The sequence below is a fragment of the Strix uralensis genome, chromosome 18 (assembly GCF_047716275.1).
Source record: "Strix uralensis isolate ZFMK-TIS-50842 chromosome 18, bStrUra1, whole genome shotgun sequence".
Taxonomy (NCBI): Eukaryota; Metazoa; Chordata; class Aves; order Strigiformes; family Strigidae; genus Strix; species Strix uralensis.
The window spans coordinates 3,317,710-3,345,659 of record NC_133989.1 but is presented as its reverse complement, the minus strand read 5'-3'; the positions used below and the strand labels follow the sequence as shown (position 1 = coordinate 3,345,659).

Genomic DNA, 27,950 nt, shown 5'->3' with positions numbered 1-27,950 from the left:
GCAAAGTCTGGTTACTCCCTAGAAAGAATCTTTTTAAAAGACAAGACAAAATTATAATGAATATTTGAGGCCAAAATATTTGCTTGAGATTTCCTATCAGGAATGGCTCTCATTATAATTACGTTGAGAAACAAGAATAATTAAATTTGAGTGAAAACTTTTGGAAAACAGTTATTCTGTAGAATGCATTCTATATCCAAAATAGAATTTATATTATTTCACAGTTCAGTGGTCAAGTTTTACATAGTTCTGTGGTTAAGAGGGTATTGGACATGCTGCTTTTAAAGAATCTTTTATTCTTCATTTAGGAGTACATATTATTTCCTATTTGTACATCTAAAATTCAGCGCCAAAAAGTTTTTTTTCCTCCAGGTACAACTCTGTGTTAGTAAGTGTTGCCAATTTTCACCTTCATAATTAGAAAAAATTATAAAAATTACAAAAACACGAAGAAAACTAACCAGCTATATTACCAGAACTAAGATGTGCTAATAATTCAGTACACGCACAAATTTGCCCCTTAGTAGGGACAGGGATGCTGAGATGTACAATGAAAGTAGGCAGGACAGGAACTAAACAAGTATTTTTAGTGAAACTAAGATTATTCAAAAAGGACCACACAAATACTTGACTTATCCAAATACTCATTTGCACCCACAGCCTAAAAGCAGTTCTGTTCACAATAATTCACTACCTTAAATGAAATTATATTGATATATAAGATCAAGGCATAGTTCAAAAGTAAAACAACTGGGAAAAAAACATTCACAATTTACAGTCAGAACAGACTCATTGGTTAGAAATGGTTCACTGTGTGTGAATTTGCTTCATATTTTTTCTTTATCGGTATATGAATAACGACTCCACATTTGGTTGGTGTTGACTAGTGCAGAGTATCTCACAGATTGGTGTTCATCCAAAAACTCCTAGTAGGCATTTGTGGTTCTTCTGTTGTTATCTACTTTCATGTAGAGACTTGTCATTTCTGCAGTTAATCACAATGAATCTCAAACAGTGATTCATTGAAATAAACAGGTTTCAAAAATCTATCAGACAGGATATGTAATAAATAGCAATTACTAAAAAATTAGTTTTGAATCCCTGTAAAAAACAGAGATCAAGTCACTAATTAAAAGAGGGTAAAATTTTAATACACTTTCAAGTTAATAAATTCCAGTAGTAAGTTAATAACATCAGTTATAATTTAATCTGTTTAGAGTTAATCATCATAGAATAAATCCATTAACATTTTACTGTTTGATACTGTAATTTTACACAAATATTAGAAGTTATGCCTAACCTGGCTTCCATATTTACTCAGTTCAAAGCGATCAAATACTAAATGCTTCTTTTGAATGGAAACATACAGCTAGACCAGCATTTCAAGGTCAGTCCCATTCTATTTCAATATCCATAAATGCACTAAGTGCCTAATTTTAGGTAATAGCGAAAACGTTGGCTGCAGTCTCCAACTACTGCTCAATGACTCTTTCACAAGCAAGCATTTTAAAAGTGCTGCAAGCTGTGCTGGCAGAATTAGTAGCTTTCAGTGCTAAATTATTTATAAAGTAGTTATTATCCTATTACGCATTTAAGTCCACATGCTGGTTTTATTGAGTTACAGCCTCTAACTAAAGCCATTAAAACATGATATACTAAATATTAGTATTGGATGAGTATTTGTTTTTCTTACCCTTAAACACATTTTTTCATTAAGTCAGTTTTACCATATTTATGCATATAATGGCCACATCTTTCCCTATCACCATCAGCTGATAAGCAGTTACCTGTACTGTTAAAGATATATGCCTAAATTCTGTACATCAATGACAAAACCACGGGAATGGACTAAGCATACCCATGGTGTACATTTTTAAACTGCAGAGACCGATACGAGATATTATTTAAATTTTATCAACATCATTTAAATATTTGGCCCAATTAATCATGAGAGCGACTGACAACTATTATCAAATTTGTGCACCCTTAGTTCAGGGGTACAGATCACTTCCAGCGTTGGAACACTGCTGCACGTTCAGGTACACCTGCTGAATGGAACTGGCTGGCATAGAAGGTAAGGTCTGTCATGCCATGTTCTTCTACTACTGCTACTTTTCATAATGATATCTGCTGAGAGGAAGACACCAAACTCCATTCAGAGTACAGTTAAAATTTTGTTCCATTTGTTGCAATTTTTAAGAGCATTCTAAACAGCACGAGGAGCTTTCATGCCTTCATACTTTAAGAGAACACCCACTTCCTACTGCAAACTACTAAAAGAGATACACCAACATTTATGGAATCCTTTGCTGATATATGGTGGTTTTATTAAAATTAATTAATTTTAACTATGTAAAATACATTCCCAACGTTGCCACTAAATCCCTCAATAAATCACTTGTTTTTGGTAATTAAGTCTGATTATACTATTTTTTACAAAGTGCTTTGAGATCTACAGATGAAAGTGCTAAGTAACGTGTGTATGTGAAACAGGCAAATTCACGGACAGTAAACCATTGCAAAAAGACAATGTAGAAGAGCCCACTGATACATAAAATCTGGTGATAAAGGTCTGAGATTAATTAAGTATAAATACGGATAACCTTCCATTTTCGTCTGTTTTTAAATTGCCCATGTCAAAGTTTTTTGTAGATCTTCTAGGTACTAGCGCAGTTCAGAAGTCCTCAGTTGTGTTCCAAATCCAGTTCATCAGAAAACAGGAGAAATTCATAATCCATACGTGCCTGATGGAACTGGTTGATACAGCTGGAATATCTTCTAACTAGGATTTCTGGAGTGGCAGGGTTTTATTGTCCTCTCCCTCCTCCCCGCCCCCCCCCCCACCCCCCCAGCCCTCCAGTCATATTTATCAAATCATTTTAAGCTATCTAAAGCATAATGCTTTTCGAGTCCTCGCTAAACTCTGTTTGGAGGTACACGATTAAATTTAAGGAGACAATGACCACTTTCCATAAAATATTTTTATTGATTGTGAAAGAAAGAAAAAGCGGTAAATTCCATCAGATGTCATTAAAAAGTATGGATTACATGTCTTTTATGCTGTGGTTTTAATACATACACAAAAACAGAAAAACAGCTTACCTGATTTTTTTGCCCCCCATACTGGATTCTGGTTTTAAAACATGAACACAACTTAGCACAACTACGAGGTCAAGGCTGCTACAGAAGTTTCTACGACACGTGAGTTGACAGCAGAAGTCTAAGTTGGTCTTTTATGAATCTGTTACCTCGTATGGCCTCTCTGCCTTTGGAACCTTGTTTCTATTGCTATTCTTTAATCCACTTTGCCTACAAAAATGTATTTCAATTTGAAAACCTGACTTATAAAATTTGCCTCCATGAACAACACCCACAAATGACACCTGTATTTCTTCTGAGCAACTCCCTCCAGTTTTGAAAAACTTTTGCACTTTAAACTCAGCAAAACCAGGCTGACATTACAGATTTCTGTACCAAGTAGTTTGGCTACATTTGCCAACCTCCAATCTAAAATAAGAGTTTCATTTAAAATGAAACCTAAAATGGAAAACTAAAAGGAAATGTAAAAAGGAAAACTGGTATTTCCACAGGAATACGTATAGGCAACGATTAGATAAATAACCTGCTTTAGGGAGGCATTTAACAGCCCTGCGAGACTGAGGACACTGGCAGCTGACTCAATGGCCAATCCCGTTCTTGCGTGTCCAGAAAGGAGGATATTTATTTTGTTCCAGCTGGAAAAACTAGTCCATGAGTTAAGAGCCTTTTGCCTACGTCCCTGTGCCAAAAGTATTCTGCACTTAGTGGTTTTGTTTCTTGGCTATGAAACATGAATAACAGTTTTTGCCTGAATTTAGTAAGTTAAAGACTGAGAGGTGCTGAGATTCAACAATTATCAGCTATATTGCTGTAATTTAGATAGCAATAATCCTGCCTTTTTAGCTATAGCCTAAAAACAATGACCTAGACTGTGCACTCTTCAAGGACGGGTAAGAGACTTGGAGTGTATGAGAAAAATCTTGTCTGAGGATGCAGAGCAACTGCCCTTTGCAATCTCATGCAGGAAGGGAGAGAGCATTTTACTAACGATGGATCAGTTGTTGTCGTTGTTGAAGGCATATGCCATTAACACATGAAAACCTGGCCCAGGCACTGTTGCTCTGAGAATGCTTTATTGAGTTTAGTCCTAAACTTGTATTCGGGGAGTAGTCAGTTTCTCACAAAGGTCAGCTTCTTGTGTGTTTGCTGTTTCACACCTATTGTTTAGTATTTTGCAAACCATTATTATTGACAACAAAGTATTGCCTTCACTGTAACCTGTAGTTCTTCAGCTTCTCAATCTGTTACTTTTATATAAAATCCCAGATACTTATTTGGAAACTAAGCATATGCACCTCCTCCATCCTCAGATGAAGATGACTTCAAATTTTTTAATAGAAGAATGTTTCATGGCTGAATTCTCAGTTCTTCTGTTACCATGTTCAACACACAAACATGGAGCAAACTCAAGCCAAACATTACTACTGGTAATTTTATCTAAAAATAGAAGATTATAATGTAACCTGCCAATATCAACTATTGTCTGCTACCTACTAACCCCAAGGAACGTGGATCCCCCGCAACAAACCAATTCTCACAAGTCAGTGATTTGGCTAGAGTTTGCACCACCTAGAACAAAACATTTCAAACACCTTGTGCACCGTATTGCACGTACAGATTAATACGCAGCACGAGATAATGTAGTGAAACCACTATAAATATTACCTTTGTCTTCATAGATTTCTTGACTCCTCTGTGGGCTAAGTTTCCTGCTTGATTTAAGTGACGGTGAATGGCTTGTAAGGGCTTAGTTTTTGTGAATTTATGGGTTTGTGAAGAGAAGGTGGGGTTTTTTTGTTGGGTTTTTTTGTTTCAATATAGTGGCTGTTCCACGTATTTGATTTTACAGGTAAACTCAATCTCCTAATAGCATATAAGCATCTTGTTGAAAAGGCTATGTAAACTTCAGACAATTTTATCTTGTACAGAGTTTGATTTCCGATTTTTCCCTATTTACATACTTTAAAATTGGTTTTATGTAAAAGAATTTAATAATGCTTAAACATTCAATAACAACTTGTCTCAGATTGACTTTTGTTTTGTGGTTTTACCTAGCATTTAACCTCCCCTGTTTTGTGCTTACCTGGTCCCTCAAAGGGCAAGAGTTTGGAAGGAATTGGGTCCTTAGAACTCAGGGGGATCAGGTAGAGATCCTTGATATGTCTGTTGTTATTAGCTACAACACCAAAACGACCACGACTGCTAAAATAGGAGTAGAGAGAGATATAGGCAACTTCTTCTTCTTCTGTTGCAGGATGGAAACGAATCAAACACAATTCCTGTAATACAAAAGCAAAGTGGAAAAATTCAACCTGCAACATACCAGCAAATAAAACGGTAAAGGGCAAATTCCGGGGGTAAAAATAAATTGTATATTTATCACTCCAACTATGTTTTCAAGGCAGTACTCTAGCTTTAAGAGAGTACTGTTGTTCAATTGGTAATATTAAAACAGAATTAGGTTTGTCATTTTCAGAAATACAAATTACTCGTGTATCTTACATCAAACTAAACACCTGAGGCTCAAATTAACATGAAATGGAAAATTCTTAAGTTTCATGATTATATCTGTATACTGTGCATCATTTTTTCACTTCTGAAGTGTTTAATAGTAAAATCAATTACATAATTAAATACACTTCTTTAAAATCTGAATTTCAATCTTCAATACTGAATAAATAGGTTATTTATGTTCAATCATTAAAGATTAATAAACAGTATGAAGATTTAACTATTATGCAAGAAAGAGAGATCAAGAGGATCTGCAGCTCAACAAACATGTTCCTTCAATAAATCAAAAATTTCAAAGGAATAAGTGGTGGTGGTGGTTTTCCAGCTGCGATCTATGTCAGTATTTGCTGTTTACTAATTTATATTATAAAAAGTTGTCATTTTACATTGCTGTATTTTTCTTCTGGGTTTAGCAAAGGATTTTAAGTGAATACCTTAGAAAGCGAAGATTTGAGTTTGCCAACATAATCCCAGACTGTCTTCGGTGAGATCCTCCCACCAATATGAATTGTATCTGGTAAATCCTAAACAAGAAGTATTACATGGTAGTATGAGAAAAAACAGAAGAGGCTAATGTTTAAAAGCAGTGCAGGTTGCCCCATCCCAGCAGCCCAGTGGATAATGCATTATTATATTTTAGTGAATTTCATACACACATTTCTAATTTCAGACAGGCTATAGCTAAATTTCAAGGTGCTTAATGTTACCTAAAGCCTAACTGTATACATGAAACAGAAAAGGCACTCCCAAACAAGGATAGCAGCAAAATGTCAAATAGCCTGTACGCCCATTATTGGCTTTGTTTTTGTAGGGAAGCTGCTATTTGAAATAGATTTTCTCCACACTCTCAGTTTCTCAGGAAATGCTGTACTCGTGACTGCAAGTCACATGAATTCTAGTGAGCTTCCTGTCATGAGGACAGTAAAACTCATTTTCACAAAAGCAATACCAAAAAGAACCACCAAGCCTAGTAGTAAAAGTCCTAAACCACACATTTGTGTTTGAAACTTCTTAAGTCACACAAAATGCACTTCAGAGAAAATAAAGCTTATTTGCTTTAACGCAAACTTTTATACTGTCTCATTATTTGAATGTATACCCTCCCAGAATAGTATCATCCAACTGGTTTTATTTGAAAATAAGTAAAAAGGATGATATTTTTCATAAATGGCCAAACAAAATTTTGTAATAGATCACATCAGTGACCCATCTAGTTTGAGAACGGAATATCTACTTTAGAATACTGGCTCAAAAACTTCTTTTCAAACAATGAAGCTGAAATAAAGCTATTATTCCATGATAGATCCTAACATATATATAAACATGTTTAAAGACACGACAATTCTTCACAAATTTGTGAGGAATTTTTAAAAGGCTTTTTTTTTTTTCCTTGAGCTACTTTTCCTGTTACTAAAGGGATGCCATTTACCACTGCTACAGTTCTAATATAACAATATATATAGTGACCCCAGCCTTTCTAGCAACAGGACCTGCAGTATAGATTTAGTCTAAACACATAAACACGTCAGTGCTAACCTCACTAAGATAATCAAAGCACCCGGAGACAGGATATGCTTTAGTGACAAATTTGGCCACACTTTGCATGTTAATAAATCCTTTCCAAATGGTGTTGAGACGAGAGAGAAAGAGGGAGGTATCGCTGTCTTGAGGTGAGCGTGGCTCTGCAACACTGTAAAACAAATCCAAAACAGGATGGTTACAGAACACAAACGAGAACGGTCCCTTCTTTTTTTCTTTTCTTCCCTCCTCCTATTGATCAAATACTTTATTTTAAACAAGCAACAGAGTTTTTACTAAATGCTTTGTTTAATGTTTTCCACTAACTTGGTATTAGTGGAAAAAGCACAGACTAACAAAAAAGAAACTTGTAGCTGCAGAGGCAAAAAGATGCCAAAAGATACGACTTTTATAAAATGAGCTCAGCACTAACTGTTGTGATCCTGACTCTATAACAAACTAATCTGAATTATATATTTCCCACTAATTCAGTCAATAATATGCATCTGAAAGACATTCTCAAGTAAAAGAATTTGCTATGAGCAAAAATCTTTTATCTGCAGTTGCACAAGAATATACTTTGCAACATTTTTTTTGCTATGTATATACCCAGAACATGAAAGAATTCCACTTCCTTTCAAACTGATCAACTGGTTAATTTTAATTCATATTCGTAAATTCAGATGCAACAGTATTTTAATATAGGATGAAAATCTGGAAATGCCTTTAAACTGTCTCTCACATACACTTGCTTCCTATACATTAATGTACATGCAGACTTCTAAGTCTACACAATACCTTCAAGTTTTATTTATCTGCTGAAACACATTGTAGAATCTTTGCTGCTAACATACACCGATGCTCTGAAAATTTTGCCAACTAGAGAAGGTAAATGAGATGGTAAATTAAAACTCTGAATCAGGCTACTTTAAAGTTGAACATGTCTTGTGACTGGGGGGAGGAGAATGAGACACAGGACACATGGCACTCTGAGGATAACCAACCACATTAGAGAGTCGTTAGCTTGGCTTACTATTAAGTATACGCACTTGATATTGGGTGAATGATGAACTGCTAAGTATCTTGGGTCTGGTGAGGATGATGGTTTTGTTAATATTGATTTGGGGACAGTCATAATTGGTTTTGAAGTTTCCTGTCTTGTTTCCCCAGTTGAAATTTTGTCAGCTGCAGGACCAGAACGCAGGGCTGGCACCGCGGTACCAGAGGAGCTGCTCAGCGCTGTCCTGGGGTCTCTGCCAGAAACTGTCACGGTCGTGACAACTCCGCCAGCACAAGAGGCAGGAAAAGCTGAAGCCTCTTCAGGTACAGAAGAATCTGTGTTGTTATGGCCCTGGGTTGTAGGAATGTAAGTTCTTTCTACGCTTGACTGAGAAACTGTTTCTGCTACTGGTACAACTTCAGTTTCCATTGGGATTTCGGAGGCGGCCTCTTTGGCAGGCTCTGCTGCTGGGGTCGGTGCAGAACTTTCATACTTTGGCTGAACTTCTGCTTTTGATTTCGACTCCACCTTTTTAACAGGAGCCCCTGACTTTATCTTCTTAGCGGGCACTTCATCTTCGGATGCTGAAATCTGACCTATAAATTTATTTCAAAAGCTTTTGATTACTATTTAACAATTAAATAGTTTGGAGAAAATAAACAAATATCACTCTTTAACATAACAATTCTTTTACTTTGCACAAAGTCAGCACTGTAGATACCTGTACAGATTTTGCAGTTTAGGTCAAAAAGATGGGCTCGGTGTTGACTTGTTGTATCCTTCAACATACTGCTAAAAACATCTAAAGAAGGAGCACTGTGTAAATTTGGTGCAGTTCGGACTGACTCTTGCTGTTCCTAAAAGTGAATAAACACAAAAAAAATATTCCAATTGATCATTAATTTCAACCATAAAAAAAAATACTTTGGAAACCATTAATGAACTTCAGTTCTTTAAAAAAAAGATTAAAGGCCTTGGTTAAAACATATCATGTCAAGTAGAGTTCTCAAATACTATTTGTCCTCATTCCATTCTAGAGTTCTGAAGTAGATAGCTAACCTTCAGAAATAAAAGATTTCTCTGTAAATTGACAGCAAGGGCTGAAAAATATGCAGCATTTTAGAATTGCATGCAAAATATGCCTATCATTTGGTTGTTGCACTCCTTCAAACTAAAAGGAAAAATGCTCATAGCACACCTGCTTGGTAATAATATCCTTACGGTTCATTGAAACAATCTGCACTTCTGATGAAAAATTTGAGACCCTAGTTACCATTTATCTCCCTTGGTGTCTTCATGCCCAAGCAACAGCCAATACTTACATCAGAATCAGACACTGGCGGAGAATCTTCCATATTTACAACTGGTACGTGTTCCCGTTTTACAGTTGTTTTCTTGATTTCATGAGATTTGCTTCTTGACTCCACCATCTGAAAGAAACAAAAACATTTTGGAAAGAAGTCCATATATTTATTTTATAATTTTATTCCATACTTTGTTATCATTTGTCTGGTGGTAGAGAAAAAGTATATTGAAATTGAACATTATTAGTATTTCATTAGGAAGAAAATGGTGCATTACCTAATATGGGTGGTAAGGGTTAGTGAACTCGCTCTTAATTCGTACCTAAGGAGATAAGGGAAAATTATGTTACTTACTGCTTTAGCTGGTTTCTCCTTCCATACAGACAGTTCTTTAGATAAAAGTTCTTCTGGTTTCATTCTCACTAGTTTTGACAGTGAGATTTCCTCACGAAGGACACGATGAAAAAGTCCCTGAAAACAGAACAGACTTCGTTGCCATGCTGAAGAGAACCTGCTTGGATAACTAACGAGATTTGCAGTGCTTAACAGGCAAAACCTGTTCCAGTTTCTTAATTTTCTATTACAAATAGAGGCTACTTATAAGCAAATTTGGAAAGGTGCAGCAACCAGAAAATAAAGATGAAATAAACACGAAGTACAAATTTTCCTCATTATCATCAATAACTATCAGTATTAACTAGAGAGGGATGTCAGAAGTTGAACAGCCACTCTCCTGTTTCATATCTATTGTAGAAATTAAAAAAATAAAAAAGGAAGAAGTTTCAAGTGTTCTCTAGTGAATATTTTCATCTGCACCAGCATCTGGTTTTTTGTTTTAAAGCATAAATATGATCACATACGTGGGCAGTATCCAACACACACTACAGAATGCCACAAGAGGAGGAATTAATAAAGTCTGTATTTATTTTAAGAAAGCCATTCTGTAAATAAAAATGCCCAAACTTAATAAAGACACGCGACCAATTAAAGTAGATTTTGAACTCCTACTTGGATAAAATTTTTTTTAAAATATTTGAATGGCTTTATAATAATCTTTCATAGTATAATTCATAAGTCTCTATCTTGAAACTCTTAATGTTGAGCGTAGAGTTTGACACATCACTAAAACCCAAACGTCTATTTTAGTATGTGTTTACTGTTTAAGGAAATTCCAAACCTGGTTTTTGGGGTCCTTGAGATTGAACATGATGCTGCGGTATTTACTCTTGTATCTGTTGTCTGTAACTTGGAACAAATTAAACATCTCTTTTTCAATATTGAGTGCTACTTTCCCTACTTCACTCTCTGTCATGACCAGATCATCACTATCATTGACTCTGTTAAAAACAAAAAAGGGTACGTGCATTTATGTTAGGCATGAATCTTCAGGTAGCATTCATAAAAACTTCAGAGCTAACCTAGATCCTCCACACACAGTGAGGGCTCAAGACTCCTTGAAATGACACCACAAAGCCAAAGGCTATCAGGACTTTCAACTGTGGACTACAGCAACCCTTCATCACTGTCCACAGGCGGCCAGGGAAGATGGCCTTTGGGAAATCAAGCCAGCCTTTACAACCACTCCTGCTCATGGCACTGAAGTCAGGAGTTTCTCTGTCAGGAACGACACAGGGAGCCCAAGCGCTTTTTTAGTCCTAGATTCTCCACTGTGAACAGCACTTCCATTTCAGAGACAATACCAGAGTGCAGTGGTCTATAATAAGTATTGATTAATAACCAATGTGGGAAAATTTGCCTATTTTTTTTTTCTCTTTCCTAAGTGACACAGTTGTCCACAGATGAGGGTTTGCTGTTGTTGATTTTGATGTTGGGATGGGAGGGAGTCTCTGCTTCTGTAAGCCTTTAACCCTTCACTATGATATCTCCTATACAATGTTCCCTACAAACTCTACATCTCCAAACAGTGCCATTACCAGATTTTAAAACTTCAGATAACCTGCATTATAAAAGCTTCTGTGCTGTAATTTAATTCTTCAACTGTATCTGCCTCAATATAAATGGAATAGTAAGATTTCTTTTTTTTTTAAAAAAAAAGCTTTTTCACATCCACATTTACATCAGGATTTAAAAATTTTTTTTTAATATAAACCTGAAATTACACTTGTAGTATTCCATAGTATAAATTCAATGCCTCAATATCCCTTATCAAGACGTAAACAAAACTCTGCAGGCTAAACATTTACTTCTAGTTGTAGCTTCCTATATAAAATAAGTGCTTTGAATTCCCACCTCTTCCACAAAATTTCTTTTAGGGATCGTCGAATATTTTGTCGAATCTGAGAGTTGGGTTGTGACTGGATAGGGCTAGCTGATGCTTTTGCTTGACTACTTCCAGATGCGGCGGAAATGGAAGACAGTGAAGGCTTTTTGAGTCCTCCACCCAAACTGGAAGATGTAGCTGGTTTTTTGGAAACTGATGAGCCGTGAGAAAGAGATGAATGTTTTGAAGGAACACTGCCTGATGAAGGAGCAGTGCCTGATGAAGGCCAAGGTTTCTTGGGAATTACACCTTTGAAACTTCCAGCAGAAGGTTTAAGTGGTTGTTTGGTTAGTGACGTGTTAGAGAAGGATGGGGACTTCTTTGAAGGAAGATTTTTAGTGAGAGATGTCGTCTGTTTCTCCATTACAGATGCAACAGCTTTCTTCGATGCTGACTCTGCTCTATCTTCATTCCTTTTCTCTTCCCTTTGAGCTGTTAAAATAAAGAAGAAAATACAACATTAAACTTCATAACTTCCTATTCATGAAGACCAGGTACCAATCTATAAAGAAAAATCTGTAAAATGACATCTCCAGAGAAGAACTATCAGGTAGGTAATTGAAGCTATTTACTTTCACTAGACTTTTAAAAAGTAATTTTAAAAAGCATGCAGAACTTGACATAGGGTTTTTTAGAATAAATTTGCGTTTGATCTTTCTGAGGCCGACTGGAGTTTAAGGGTTCCACTTCGGCTGTAAAGGTTGAAAATTTTATTTGCAATCTACTCAAGTAAGCTGAGAGAAGAAAAAAAAAAAAAAGGCACCACCTCACCACCTTCAAAGATTCCTGAATGGGATTTTATGGTTAAGCTTCAAAAACATCACAAATTTCCACACGTTAAAAAAAAACAAAACAAAACAAACAAAAACCATACACAAAAAAACCCCACAATACAACTTATATTCCCACATTTTACATTTCAACAGAAAAATTCTCTTAGCACCTTAGAGAACCAGTTTATTACAGAAGCTGACCTGACGACAGAGCTCATGAGTTTGAAACTGCATTAATATTACCTTAAGTTTAGTATTACTGAAAATTAATAAACCCTTTCACCCAGAGCAAAGACACATTACGTAGCACAGAGACTGCTTAATAAAAGATACATATATATTTGATTGCTAGCATGAATATCAAACTGATGACATTGCCATAAACTATCAGTAGATCTTCCTATTCGGTTCTTAGCTAAATTCTAGGTTTATAAAATAATTAAACATAATATTGCTGCTCAGGCAGTAGCCATCTAATTCCCACCATTCTCAAACTATCTCATTCACAACATTCAGATTTTCCATTTTCATTTTTTTTTCTAACGTTAATATAACAATTGATACGTGTCATACACAAGAAAGTTTACAAAGTGCAAGTAAAGGCTCTGGTTTTCACACATACTGAAGTTATACTTGCCTGGGGCTTGAAAAACAAGCATTTCTTTAAATTGCATTTCACCTGTCCACCTTCTGGCACTGACAGGAACAATTCAGCATAGCAAAAAAACCCAAAACCAAAACCACACACACTCCCAGCAAACAAAACATCACTTACAAGACATTAAAGTTACAGGGGGCTAACACTAGCACATTTATCCTGACAGCTCAAACAAGGAAGGGTTCTGAGGGGAACTACCAAAAAACAACTCCTGAAATACAATTGTTTCAATGAGAAAAGCCAAGTTTTCTCCTAAAAAAGCCTTTTTCTCACAAATCTGTAGATAACCACTGATCAGTTAACAAGTTAATTTTAAATCTGATGGGTTTAGCTAGTGAAGGTTTGTAGACAAATTAGCCCAGAAGCCCTAAATGCAAAATGCAGGACACTTCCTAGGAAAGATCCAGGAATTTAACTTTTGATAACTTTACCAAGGACTGTGGCAGGGGGTTGGAACTAGATGATCTTTAAGATCCCTTCCAACCCAAACCATTCTATGATTCTATGACCAAATGGTCCGTCTTCACCTTCCAGATCTGCTATAATGAGAGCAGAAATGATTAGGAAGGGTCTAAACTGTCCAATCTATCTGTTCTGAGGTGGACTTGAAGGGGACAAAGCACCCCTGTGAAGTCTGGTTCAAAGAAACCCTACAAACTAGCACAAGCTTCCACTGGAAACATCCCTCAAATCAGGGAAGCTTTGGAATGCTTAAGAGACATAATGTGATACCCCCTCATTTTGGGATGAAAGGGCCTTGCAACCTTTGTCCATACCCTTCAGGTTCAGGTACCCCCTGAATGTCAGCGCATGCTTCCAGCAGAAAGGTGCTTCTGACCCCGGTTTCTTTAAATGGGCTCTTGCTGCTGACAGTTTCACCACAAATACAGAAACCGGTGGTTAAGATGACCTGAGAAACAATACTGTACTTGAACTTTTGCAAGGCTAAGTAGAAGGGTGTGCACTGAATTCCTGCTGGAACACAAGAAGCCACCAGAGGAACCAGAAACACTCTGTATTACCCTGATTTTTTTTTTCCTAGAAGTATTTTACAAGTAGGCACCTTGAGGAATTTTTCTGAGTGAGATTTAACTATTTAAAGTATAAAACGAAAACACCTGCCATAATACATTAAATAATTTTCAAAGAATGTGAAGATTTGGCTATAAAGTAGATTAAAATTATTACTCTCCCTCTCCCCCCAGTTTTCCCTAGAGACTGGTCTTGGTTACTGTCAGACTGAGCTAGGGAGCCCTTCCACGTGACCCACAGTCTCGCCTCGTGTCCCCACTCTCCCCTACCCCAGTAACACTATTCTAGTTGTCAGGAGGGCTTTGGCAATCCTGGGAGGGAGGAAGAGGATCAGGAACTACTGTTTTTGGGTTTTGTTTGGTCAAATTCAGCACCCAGAACTTGAGAGGTAAAAAGCCAACCTCTTTGGAGTTAATAGTCTTGAATAGAGAGAAGGCAAATATCCAAAATGTGCACGCTGATAAGGCTGCAGGAATTACTCCCATTCTCTTTTTCCTGGTTTATTGCATCCTCTGCACAGAATTGTACCTTTCTGAGGCAGGTAGGACAGAAGCACGTTTCTGTGACTCATCATGGAAAGGCAGGACAGCACAGCTTGGATTTCAAAATGACGACAGTAAAATTCAGTCCTCAGTGCTAAGACATTTAGTTCTTTTGGTTTACAGCAGAAGTACAAAATGTGAAATTCTAAATTTGTATTTAATCCTCTATATGCTATCTTTTTAATGATTAGTTCAAATTAGTTAACAAGAACTACATGGATAAAACTAAAAATAGCACAAGCACGATGTTCTGTGTCAATCAGATGATGTACATGTGAGAACTACATCCACACCACAAACCTTTCTATGTTACAAACAGCTATATCATAATAAAAATATGTATTTGTAAAATAAATAAAAGGTACTAGTACAAAGGTAGATTGATGTTCCCAGGGTTGAAGGGCAGCAGAATCAATGTGTCCAAGAAGAAAGATGCAGAAGCATCCTTTATTCTGCAAGTTGACATGATGACTATTTAGAAAGGTTTCCAAAGGCATGTAATTCTGTGCTTTAGCCCACAGAAAATGTGCAAATACTCCGTAAATTTCATGAAAGTTTAACAGTTTCAAACTACAATACTACTTTATACCAATTAAAACTGTCTAACCTAGCAGTACTTGTTGATCGGAGAAATTGATGGTACAGATTTTGTATGTACTAATTCAGCCACATGTAGGTCATTCAGTTCTTCAGAACATTACCGACTACTTCTTCAAATTTACAGGACACATCACTATATTTGAAGAACACTCTAATCATGTGCACTTTTTCACAAAGAATCAAGACTACTTAAATCCTACTTATGTAAATAACCTATGGTGGCTGCAGGTGAACCTAATCTGAAAAACCTCTTATCCTATTTTGTCTATGAGAAACCGGAATTTTTGTCCTATCAAGTTTTGGTTTTTAGTGACAAGATTCATGTGCTGCCACATAATTCAGCTGAACCAACTCACTGTGTCATTACATGGGTCTTGGATCCAGCGCACAGGAGCACCCAGCTGAGCTGAGGAAGGAGCAGGACTGCCTCTTCTGGCGGCAGCTCGCTCTTCTATCGCTGCAACATGAGCACGCCCCAAAGCTTACACTATCTTCTGATAGGTATGAAACTATGGCAAGTGTATGTTTGGAACAGTTAACAGAAATATGTACTCTCCTCAGAGAGCAGTATGCCAGCATATGTGGAATTTAACTTCTGAACAGATGCCACCGTCGCTCAGCACACTGACGGGACACAGAACGGAACAGGTATTCTCTCAGACCACGAGTTTCAAATCGCTTGGCCTTGCAGTCCGTGAACAACGAAGAGAAGACACAGTCAGTGCCCACTATATATATTGGCTACTGTATTTTATACTGCGGTGTTTCTGGTCCTTTTCATCAGTAGCTCCAGCGTACCTACAATAAATGCTCTTAAATTTAAAGTAAAATGAGAGATGACTACTGAACACTAACCTACCCAGCCAAACAGAATAACGGGGAGTTCCACCACAGATTAGTGCCAGAATAAGGCAGTTAGTGGCTCTTCTGTTTGGCACTTTTGAACACACAGGTGTACCTCCCTTGGCTTAATGTTAGACACTGTATTTAAACAAAACATTAATTCCTGTTTTTCCCATTTTGTCCTGTGAGGCACTTATTAGGACAGCAACAGGATTCCTACTGACTGAAGAGGCATGAGCTGAAGAGGCTGAGAGGTTCAGACGGAGCTAATGAGCGGCTCATTTCCAGAGTGAAACCCAATGAATCCTTTGGCAGAATAAAGTGAATTCCTTGCAAGGCTTAAGAAATAGCTTTACTATGCTATGTTCACTACAGACCTAACTATAAACTCTCCGACTAGAAGCCATCAGACACAGAACCCCTCCCCCTAAGGAAATTCCCCGTGAAGCTAAGCCAAATATTACAACATGCAGTTAAGAACGAAACTTCTGTAAGCGGTGGAGGGCACAACTGCCACATTATCTACTGTGCTACAGACGAGCCTGTTGAAAGCCCGATGGTTACATGTCCTTCACTTTTGTACATCTCAGCGTTGGTGTTTCAGCACTGTAATGTGGTTGCTCAGGCCCAGTTTAAGAATGATTTCCACAGCGTAGCACTGTTTAATTTTGCGTGAAGGATTTGCGGGATGCACTCATAATTCCTCACCTACACTGGGAAGCTGTGTTTTACACCACCAGCACAGAAATTATCCAAACGAAACTTTGCTCATCCTCTAATCTCAAAAATATTTACGTACAGCAGTCAAGCCTGTGCTGGTTCTTCCCCCTTTTCCTCTCCAATCTTTCTTTGGAATAGCAGCTTTAGAAAGCCCCTTCAAAAATACACACACACACACACACCCCCCCCAGTTTCTATTTAAATTATCTAATTTGTGACAGGTTATTTTGCTGGAGACATTATCTAGTTTTTCCAACTTTTAAATACCTGAAGAAATATGCTATTACTTTTCTATAGCTTTAAAATTATTCAAATCACACTTTGAAGATCTTCAAGTTCTTGCTCTAGCTAATGTTAAAAATTTTAAACAATGCTGTAGATAAAGCACAGGCAGTTACACTTGAAGAGTCTGTTTTGTAATGAGTCTGTAAGGCTCAGATTTCTTTGTAAAATCTTTGGGAAAAAAAAAAAATCATAGCTATTACTACAGCACACTGAAAAGACTTTTGTGAAAAATATCCTGCAGCCATACAAGCTGTTACGCAGTACTAATTATGAGAAGTTTCCCTACAGAATTAAAAATTTGGCGTAAGGCTGTTCATACACCAGAACTATTGCCTCCAGCGTCTGATATGTATGATATTGTCTTAATGTTTCCCCATGTTCTCCTCCATTTACACTAATTCACTTTTTTCCCCCCCCAGGATAGAATTCCTCATGGCAGTGTGTAGGGAGCACAGGCTGATGGCTGCATTGTCTTGTCCAGCTTGTACAGAACTTTCCACCGTGGGAGCAGGACGTCAGCAATCCAACCCTTCAGAAGGTGCTGCCTTGCCCATCGGTCAGCCTTCGCAGGCCCGCAGCACGGAGGCTGCTGAAGCACGTGTGAGTTCTACAGCTACTTTTCATGCTCTTCTGTCACTAAAACAGTTTTAGGTAAAAAAAAAAAAACAAAACAACAAAGCAAAACCAACCCACAACTGTTTCAATTGTACGCACAGCATACGAGTTTGTGTAGCACCAACAGTGAGAAAGCTGGTAGTTAACATTTTTCTATGTAAAAAAAAATTTCTGTAAAGTTGCACAATGTGAGTAATAAAACCTAAGAAGCAAAGTATAGCTACTTGTGATCCACCTTTTACAGTGGATCATTTACTACACTTATGATTTTTATATCCTTTAAAAAAAAAAAATCCTAATGTCAAATTAGAGGGAAGATAATTCACACCAGGGCAGCTTTGCACTTGTTAAAAAAGCAAAAAACCCATTAGAAGGTATTCTCCAACAGCCTGCGTGAAGGCTGGCCAGTGCTGAGTAATTATGTATTTTGAGAAGAGCTAATCTCTCACCACAGGCAACAGCACTGGCCTTTACAACAGCTTAAACATCCGATAGGAATGCAGGTGTGAAAGCAATAATCTATTTAGGAATTCACCAAAAAAATCCAGCCAGTATTTTGAGTGTCACTCAAAACTGGCCTGTGAAACAGTACTGTGAAGCTCTGCACGTCCCGCAGCTCCTTCTCGCTCAGGTGCGGGGAGCTGCACGATCCGTTTCTCTCTGCGGTCGTTCCAGCGTGCTGCAGCTGCCCGCTCTGGACGTTACGAAAGGTGAGGGCAGCCCGTTCTGGCACATATCACAGTAGAAAAGGACAGGCTCTTGGCTCACAGAAGATGAAATATCTCACCCCGACTTGCCACTATCAGAGAATTTAAGAACTGCATTTTTTTCCCCCTTTGTAAAACTGTTGCAACGGAGGACGGGCAGGATTTCTCAAATTTAAAACTGGTGCTGTTTCAACAGCTTTCCTTTGCCACTCAGCCTGTGTCCTAAATGGATTTCTCCGATGCAGCTGTGGTATGACCATTCTACAGGACTCGTGATAGAAATAATCTTAACAGAGCAGAATTTAAACCCCTCCACCCCAATGCAGTGGCCGATACTGAACTTTAATCTGCGAGTTCTTCCGAAGTGAAACCTTTCGATGCATTATCCAACTTTAAAAAATTGAACAAAAATATACACGGGTGAGCTGGTGCTTTAGATGTCAGATATAAAGCACTCGACAATGGGAAGTTACTTACCAGGTAGGAGCCATTCCTCAAGAGCAGCCTTTGCAGTCACACTGCTGGGATGCATGCCTGACATCTCAGAGCCTCAGAACCTTGTCGAAGAGCCACTCCTGCGAGGTGCCACAAGCACCCTCTGGTGGCACTGCACATTCAGCGCCCAAGGCTGTGAAGGTGAGGTGTAGTTTATAACCGCTTCGGTTCCAGGGACGTTCAACTGTTGCTTTCCTGAAACCTGTTTTTGCTAGACTTTTCGTCATTTCCCTCAAAGATAGCTTAGTTAGTTCTAAGTAATTCAGAAGTGTTGAAGTAGTCTTAAATAGTGTTAGTTTTCACTGATAATTGCCTACGGAACAACGTGTCTTCTTCCACTTTCAAGACCAAATCAAACTTTATTATCAAGCACTAGTGTTTCAGAGGTGTGCCTCCTACCCTGCTGTTTTTCTTCAAAAGCCTCTATCCGTTCTAATCTGCACCACAATAAGAAGTTCATAATTAAGCTGCCTGTGTGCCAAGCCTTTACATTCAGGCACACTAAGTAAACCTGCCTTTAAAGTTAATTTAGGAAACTGAGACAAGGGCCTCTTCTGTGTAGCTTACATACACGAAGCTTTGTTTGTTTTAATCTACATGAAATTATAGTGGTTTATCTGATCTACACTAGATGACTGCATTTTCACAACTACACCACTCCTGAGAGAGGTGCTATCTGCTGCAAAAAAAATGGCTCCTTATTTTCCAGACCGTTCAGGGATTGGTATCATCTCTCCTTGCAGGGACAGACCATCTTCAGGTTCCAAGGCCAGTACAGACCAGACACAGCGAATCATCAGCACCAAGATCAGCAGCAAAACTTGACTCCAAACTGCAAGTGATCACCTCACAAAAACCCTTTTATTTGGGGACTAGCAGAGAAAGACCTTTTTCACTGGCTATGCAGTCAAGTGAGCAAGTTCAAAGAACTAATTATTAGTAAAAGAAAGCAAAACAGCAATAGAGGGTGGTGAGTTTTTTTAATCAAACTTTCATCACTTTCAGTGTTGATGACAAGAGATAAACCACCCTAATATTCATAGTGCATTCGTAAGTTGTACCAGGTTTCTGCCCCCAACCCTTCCCCTCAGCAATGGTTCCTCACACTGAAGCCAAGCACCCATTACGGCAGGAGTGCTGCCGTTCTGTCGTCCAAGCGCCTTGGGGGTGGCTAGCTGCTTGAAAAACAAAATAGGAAACATGCCAGCAGCCGGGACCCGCCTTCCTAACTTAAGAGTCACAGCAAAAATCTTCATGTGGCTGACAGCCACAGGACAGATGTAACATACCTTGTAGAGCAGAGAAGGGGAGCTCCAGTAGGTCACAGGCAGGAGATGATAATCGCTCCCCAAGGATCCCACTGCTCCTTTTAATTGGCTGGTCCCAGGGGACGTTGGCTTCAGCAGCCACTCCTGGTCTGCCTCCCTCCACAGACCACGTGCCAGCCCCTGGGCCAGCACAGCCCCTGCCATTCTCAGGATGCAAGTCCAGCACCAGAGCTGTGTTACACCAGCCACTCCTGTACTAGAATCCTTCCAAAGCCAGAAGATCGCCAACATCAATTTTTCAGCAGTTCTGGCAGACTCATCTTAGGTATTCTGAGCATTATTTAGTCTGTCAGCAGCCTTTCTGAAAACTACTCTAGTTACAAAGGTTTAAGGCTAGACCTACATCTACAGCAGCCACATGTCCCAGAAAATGGCCAGTAACATAAAATAAATAATTCTTTTTATTCTCCTGGTACTACTCAATACTTACTGCCTCCTAGTATGGGTCTATGATGCAGAGTACAGCATTAAGCAGACACCTTAGCTTTCAAGGAGTTAATTCAGATGCCAGAAGCAGTTTATAACAGTATGGAACTTAGGGGAAGCACTGACACCAAAACAAAGGCATCAAGTTTAACTACAATCAGTCCTTGCAGACAAACATGACTTAAGAACAGCTCCTCAGTTTAAGTAAAACATTTTTTAATAGTTAAGCTAAACCAACAGCAGTATATCCACATACACTGCACTCAGTTAAGAGTCACAACTTAAGCTGCTACAATCCTGCCTAAGGTATTGAACTGGCACCAGTCTGTGTGCAGACAGGGCCTTACTTTGTTCTTTTCACAATGGTACTTGCAGCTTCCTACATCGCTTTTACCTCCTGACCCAGAATTCCTATGTCTTGAGTGTACTACATTTTCCCCTTCTCTCTTTATAGAGGTATGTTTGCTTTCTTTCCTGCCTTCATACTGTCATTACAGAAAGAAAAAAAAAAAAGGACATAAGAAAAAGAATATGTAAGTTATGTATACTATAATCTAAGCATTTTGGTATGCGCATCACATTTTCTGCTGATGGGCTCCCAGTATCACTGTATTCCCTTTTCAAAGTCTCCATATTTTGTTAGAGGTGTACAGGAACAAAGCAGTCCAAGTGCCCTTTGTATGTGGGATATTTCACTACATAAGCAAACACTATTCACTTTGTGAATAGGTTGTGGGTGTAGAAGAGTTTAGCTGCAGAAGAAATGAAGAAAACTGAAAGGATAATAAAAGGAAATTTGTATCTCCAGAGCCAGGGTTCCTCAAAGCTGGTCTCCCACTTCCAGGAGGTGGCAGTGTTAAGTTGTCTCTCCATAATTCACTGCTGTAAAGCAGGAGAGGTACCACAAACATTGTGCTTTTCTCTTAGTGAAACACTTCCCCTGCAAGTCCCACCCATTAACAACTTCTATGAAATGCTATTATCAAATAAGGTATTATAATAGATTGCTATAGATTTATCTGCCTACAGTTAAGTAAACAGAAGTTTAGTGGCTTGGTGTGACAAAATAAGTGCTTTTTACTCAGGAAGTTCTACCACAAGAACAATAATAAGCAACACATTTAATGTTTATTATTTATCTAATAAACCCTCTTCACTCTCCTGGGTGCTTAGTTACTTTTATCAATAAAAATGCAGTTAAGATGCTTAAGTAGCTTTAGCACCTGAGTTGAGTAAATTATTGGTTCATGTATTTCTTTTAAATCCAATAAGGTAAATCAGCTGAACTTCAACAAAGATTTGAAGCACTGATGAGTTCTTAGTAAAACTTATGACTGGGTAGTTTAAGAACTAGGATACTGCAAATGTCTATCTTCTTCCCCTCCTTCTGGATTCATTTTCTATTTGAAAACTGCTGATACATTTGCTGCTGACTTCTACTTGGCAGTTAATAGCAAAATATAGAAAAAAGTCTCTTTAAAAAAAGTTTTGCTCTAGCAAGCAGAAAACCTGAGTTCAGGTGCTACAGACATATACACTGATACTGCTGATGAACCTTTGCATCAGCAAACTTCATGTTTGAGGTGTTCCTTTACACCCTTTTTACAGGGCAGCAGTGAATATAATGGACAAATATTATTACAAATGCTATACATGATGTTAATTAGTGTAAAACTAAGTATAAAAGCTCTCAGCAGAGTCAAATAAGCAGTGGACACAAACTGCTTTTGTGGTTTCTTCTGGGAACAGTGTGCTTATATTACGCTGTTTAAAGGCTGTCCTCCTCCAGTATAATTCAAAATAATGCTTCCTATTACTCTAAGATGTATGTTAGTCTGCTAACAAACCCGAAACATTTCAGCAATCATTTTGGGTGGTGCTTCCCCACAAACACCTAGATGATCTCACTAGATAAACAAGAGTTGGTTTTGGTTTCATTATGGACTTTGTGTATCTCCTCTGATATGACCTAAATATTGATAATTAACACTAGCTCACGTGACAAATTCAGGATTTCTATCACAACTTGAATCTCTGAACAACAACGTTCCTAAATCTTAACGATGCATATATTTGTTCCAATTTGGAAGCTAGGATTACTTTCAAAATTCAATATAAAAGTTGAGCACTGCATATTAATTAATACTAATTTTCCTAACTAAATGAAAAGCAACACTTCTGAAAGGGCATGTGACGCATACCTAATTTCCTCTTATATGTGTAGTTCAAATACAGCCTGCAATTTTACAAGTACTTGCACTTAATATGCACTTATCAAAGTAGGTTCAAGGTATGTCCCACTCTAGTTATTAAACAAATAAATAGGATTATATTCACTGGGAACATCAAGATGTTAGACAGTGTCATAATCAGGTTCCAGATTTTGGTGTACAAAGCCACTTCCAAGGACAGTCCTAATTCATCCCAAAATAAAGCTAAAGAAAAAAAGTTAGGAAGTGAAGAAACACAAAACAATGACATAGCAAAGAAATTACTGCTCTATACAACTGCATACTACTAGCATCAAATATATATATTTTTTTTTTAAATGCAGAACAGGTTGGGAGGAGAAAAAGGGGCTTGGTGGCAGGGTTTAGATGCAAATATACTATATGCCCCTATCACCCAGTACATCTGTAAGAGCAGATGGATTTTCTTCTTGCTACTGCTTAATAAAACTACTGTCATATGTAACAACAACAAAATCTTCTATCTGACAAGTACAGAGTAAATGTTTAAAGTAAATCCATGTCTGAAATATGATAAACCAACTGATGGAAAGAGTATTACAGAGAGTAATTCTGCTAATCATGTTAACTTTCCTTAATTCCTAAAGGGCCTCATGCACCCAGGTCACAAATAAGGATTTGCAGAACACGGCTTGAAGCTCTGGGAGAATGTGGGCAGTATTTCTGAAATGCTGTATATGGAAGAATCCCACCCTTAGCCTTCTCTAAGCGACCTGAAGTCCAAATATTGGACACCCAGATGTCTGAAGTAGTCATCTTAAACTTCTTTCATAATCAATGTTCAGAAACATGCATTTCTAAACTGTGAGTCACTTTGTTCTAAGATTAGTGTCTAAAACAGATTATATGTTTTGTCCATTCAAGGTGGTTTTCCTGACAGACTAGCTCAGACTCAGAGTTCTAACTTTAGATACCTGAAGTGAGATGACTCTCACAGATTTCCTTAATGCAGTAACCTCTATGCTTTGAACAGCATATAAAGATTTGTTATATGAATAAAATCTTGTAGAATACTGTTAAAGATGATGCAAAGGCAGCTTCTCAGGAAGATTATGGATCAAACCCATCCATCAAAAAGCAGGACAAATTTTTTCAAATACACAAACAATTTACCTGGGAATTTAGTAATGGCACAGAGACCCCACATATTAGTACAACTTACCTTAGGAACAGCAATCTGAAGCTCTTGCATTTGATATGACAGTTCTTCATCACACGAACTAAGTTGTTTTCTATTCATTATTAAAGTCTGGTATATACACATATTTTTGAACCAATTTAACAATTTAGCTGCAGGAATCCAATTTTCTACTGAATTGATTAAATCCATATAATCTCCAGTGTGGTAAAACTTAAGAGCAACCCCCCCTTAAAAACAACCCAAACTTGCTGCCTCAAAACCTTCATTCTTGTCCCCTAGAAAAAACCTGTAGCAATAAGGACATTTTAAGTGATGTGGTTATATGGACATTTGCAATTACACTGAGATAGAAAGTGTCATAAAAATTTGACATGTAAAATAAGCCCTTATAGTTTTGTTTACATCTTTCTCGCCTAATTTTAGTTGTTTAAAATACTACTGTTTCTGTCAAAAAAGTTACAGTTTCTTTAGAAGAAGCTTAAAAAATGCAGTTTTATCAAAATATGTGTCTTAAGAGTTCACTATAAAAAAAGGCACAGGGCCCAAATAACAAAATATGCAAGAAAAATATGCAGAGAAAAATGAGAACCATTTAAAAATCTGAAGTGGTAAATACAATTAAAATATACCTATTAAGTCCACTATGTACTATAATAATAAACAGTAATTTAGGATTGCTGGTGTTCCCTCAGTGTTTAAAAATTACATCTAAAAAAATCTCACCTTAAGTTACCAGTTACTTTACATATAATGCATTTAATAACTAAGTTTATTTCTGAAAATAAAATGTAAATTGGCTAAAGTGTGGTTAAGAAAGCTGTGAGAACTGAGTTTCTGAATTCATTAATCTTCAAGTGAGTAAACATTAGACACCAGGTCATGTGTTTTGTAAATGTGAAATGTAGGGTTTTATCTGAAGTTCCACCACTGCATGATAAAACTACTTAGCTGGAGTCAATCAAAAAAACGTCATTAGCAGAAAGACTTGTTCAGGCTACAAAGCAGTATTTACTTACCTTTATATGATTTACAAGGATGCTATTCAAAAACCTGCAAAAATATGCAAGGCAATATCTCTGCCTAATATCCACTTAAGATGTGTTCTTGTGTGTGTGGATAATGTGTGAAGTATGAACATATAAATAGAAAGGAAAAAAAACCCCGAACGAAACAGAGTACTGCCTCCCCCCAAACTTAAAAGTAAAGAATGGTCCTTAAATTATTTCATGTAAGGAAGAAAAGCAGCAGGAAGAACTTGGATATACTTGACAGTTAAAAGCTGTTTGCAGAAGTGTAAAGTATCGTTGGATACACGTTGAAGATTTCATTCTTGCCACTAGCACTGAAAATGCAAGACCTGAGAGACAGGTGCCAAATCTAAATTACAAAAATACAATTCAAATTAGTACAATCAATTGCTGATTCACGGTGCACGCCGTGCAACCTTTTTGTAAAACTTAACACAAACATATCGATACTCACCTTTTCTAGATTAGAAACACTTATTGTCTTTATGGGAAAAATTTAAAGCTTAATCATGTAGTTTCATCCAGAAATCAGCTGGGTAGATTGATAGGCTCTTAAATCATACAACTGTCATATGATACAAGTGAAACTTCTAAAAGTGTCTCCCATTTGTGTGTATCTCTGTACGAATCTTTGAAGGTGGAGAAAAGTAGTTTGGTGCCGTATTAAGAAAAAAACCCCAAATCCTAATCTCCCTAGTCTTGCAGAGCCAAGAATGGATGGGTATTCAAAGAAAATGTAAATGATTATTCAGGAATATCCCTATGCGATACATACATTTGAACAACAGTGAAGATGAAATGGCAGCAGTCCTTTCAGGCTTTACAGCATTGTAATTATGATCGCTTGCCCAGGACGGTGTGCTGTTTTCTGCTGCTGGCTCTTTAGCAATAGGTTGAGTGTTTGCCTCAGTCTTGGCAGTTGTCAAAACAGTCTTCTTCATATTCATCTCTCTTTTCTCAGGAAGGGGTCTCTTTTGGTTTGAAAGAGGCTTATTACCTGCCTGTATCGTTAAAAGAAGCTTAATTACTAATAATCACAAAATATATTTTACAAACAAGCAGAGATATAGTTACATAAATGTACACAAATTTCTTTTATAGTAACCTCATGTAAATACACTTGAAATGATTCAATTTCACATTCAGGTCTATAAAACAAAGGTAATATACACCATAACTTCAGGAAAAGAGAATGGTAAAGAAACCACCTCAAAACAACAGTATTTATCATCGAGTTGTGGGTTTTGTTTGAAAAACTACTAGCCATCTTATAGTGGTTTCAAAAGGAAAAGGAGAGGCTTTGATGTCATCTTTTTGCTTCCCAAAGCACAGACACAATGCAGTCATGTTAGTTCACAATTCACAGTAATTCCAAATTACTACCCCAAACCCAGTAATCTGGAGTTAAAAAAGGTAAAATTCATTTGGAATGAAACTCAAATAAAAAATATGTACTGCTTATACTTTTTTTTTAAAAAAGGTAAATTAATTTGGAATTTTTTTTAAAGTGTACTGCCACCTAGAAGGCCCTTGCAAGAAACTATCTAGGAGGCAGTTATTAAGATTTTAAGAATTAAACAATGCTTTTAACCACAGAAAGAAAAGAGAACAAAAATATGTAATAGAAAGCTCCTCTTCAAAGCAGGACTTCGCAATTTTAGTTGACTCAAAACGAGAGCACAGAAACAAGCCACTGTGCTTCAGGAAAACTGTTTTGGACCATGAACATAAACACTTACCTGCAGTTGAGATTTTGGCATGACAGGTTTTTCAGATTTTGGTTTGATCTTCTCTTTAGGTTTCGGTTTTGCGTCTTTGCCAGCACTTAAAAACTTCATAGTGGCTGCAGCATGCTTGAGAATGCAGTCATTGCTGCAATACACAGAATCAGGCTGAGCCAAATTAAAACAGCCAGGGCCAATGCACTTTGATGCGCCAGGAGCTTCAATTACCTACAGATTGAAATGGAGTGAGTTCAAACTTCAAAGAGGAAACAAGAGAAACACAGCTTTATAACATGAAGAAACGCTTACACATCATACGTGCAGACCGCAGCTATGACTGTTAGTGACTTGCACAGTCACCAGCGTGAAAACAACTTTCATGATATAACAGAAACAACCTATACAGATGAAAGAATTTCACTCTTGCAACACACTATTTTCAGAATGTTGGTCTGCTAGCAGTGAACTAAGGAAGGCTGGTTTCCTAAATTTTCAGATCCCATAAGCACACAAATGCTTTTCTCTGATCCTCTACACATCATGTGAGAAATCTCCTTAATAATGCAGAACTGGTTTCTCACAAGTAAGGTTTCTAGAACACACATTTTATTTATCTATCACCATCAGCTGCTGTCCTCGACCATGCACACATGCAAAAGGAAGCACTCAGATTCAGGTCTACAAATAATTCTTCCTCTAGAGGTTTAACAATTTCAATTTTAGAAGTCTTCAACTTAAACACAACCATTCTCCTCAACAATTCTGCCAGAGCCTAAGACTTCTTACACAGCGAGAACTTTGCGTACGCAATCTGCATTTTTCTGTACTTCATAATGACTCTCCACGTATCTCAGAATGTTACATACAAAGCACTTTCTCCTCAAATGTTAAGATTTAGAAAATAGCATGTTCCTTCAAACCAGAGTACATTAGGTCAAAGTCTAGAAATATCTGAAAGCTCTTTAGGCTCCAACACATCCCCGCTAGGTATTATGCCTTTAGCCTCACTCTTCTAGATTACTCCTAAAAATGCTACACAACTGACCTAACACTCAGAGTTCCCGCAGTTCT

The 27,950-nt window shown here is 37.5% G+C and overlaps 1 protein-coding gene across 4 annotated transcripts in view; it reads right to left on the bottom strand.

The window, feature by feature from the left end:
* Nucleotides 1-27,950, bottom strand: part of DIDO1 (death inducer-obliterator 1) — a 55,683-nt gene that overhangs the window by 7,404 nt on the left and 20,329 nt on the right. For 3 of the 4 annotated variants that reach the window (XM_074888266.1, XM_074888265.1, XM_074888267.1), the window contains 11 exons: nt 26,895-27,107; nt 25,931-26,156; nt 11,683-12,145; nt 10,610-10,769; nt 9,787-9,903; nt 9,451-9,558; nt 8,850-8,985; nt 8,178-8,724; nt 7,147-7,300; nt 6,045-6,134; nt 5,183-5,378 (listed from right to left, as the gene is read on the bottom strand). In XM_074888266.1, coding sequence (XP_074744367.1) covers nt 5,183-5,378; nt 6,045-6,134; nt 7,147-7,300; nt 8,178-8,724; nt 8,850-8,985; nt 9,451-9,558; nt 9,787-9,903; nt 10,610-10,769; nt 11,683-12,145; nt 25,931-26,156; nt 26,895-27,107 — 2,410 coding nt within the window. Of the gene's footprint in view, nt 1-5,182; nt 5,379-6,044; nt 6,135-7,146; nt 7,301-8,177; nt 8,725-8,849; nt 8,986-9,450; nt 9,559-9,786; nt 9,904-10,609; nt 10,770-11,682; nt 12,146-14,806; nt 17,803-18,965; nt 26,157-26,894; nt 27,108-27,950 lie in introns of those variants that run through there. The other variant, XR_012631426.1, reaches the window with a different exon arrangement.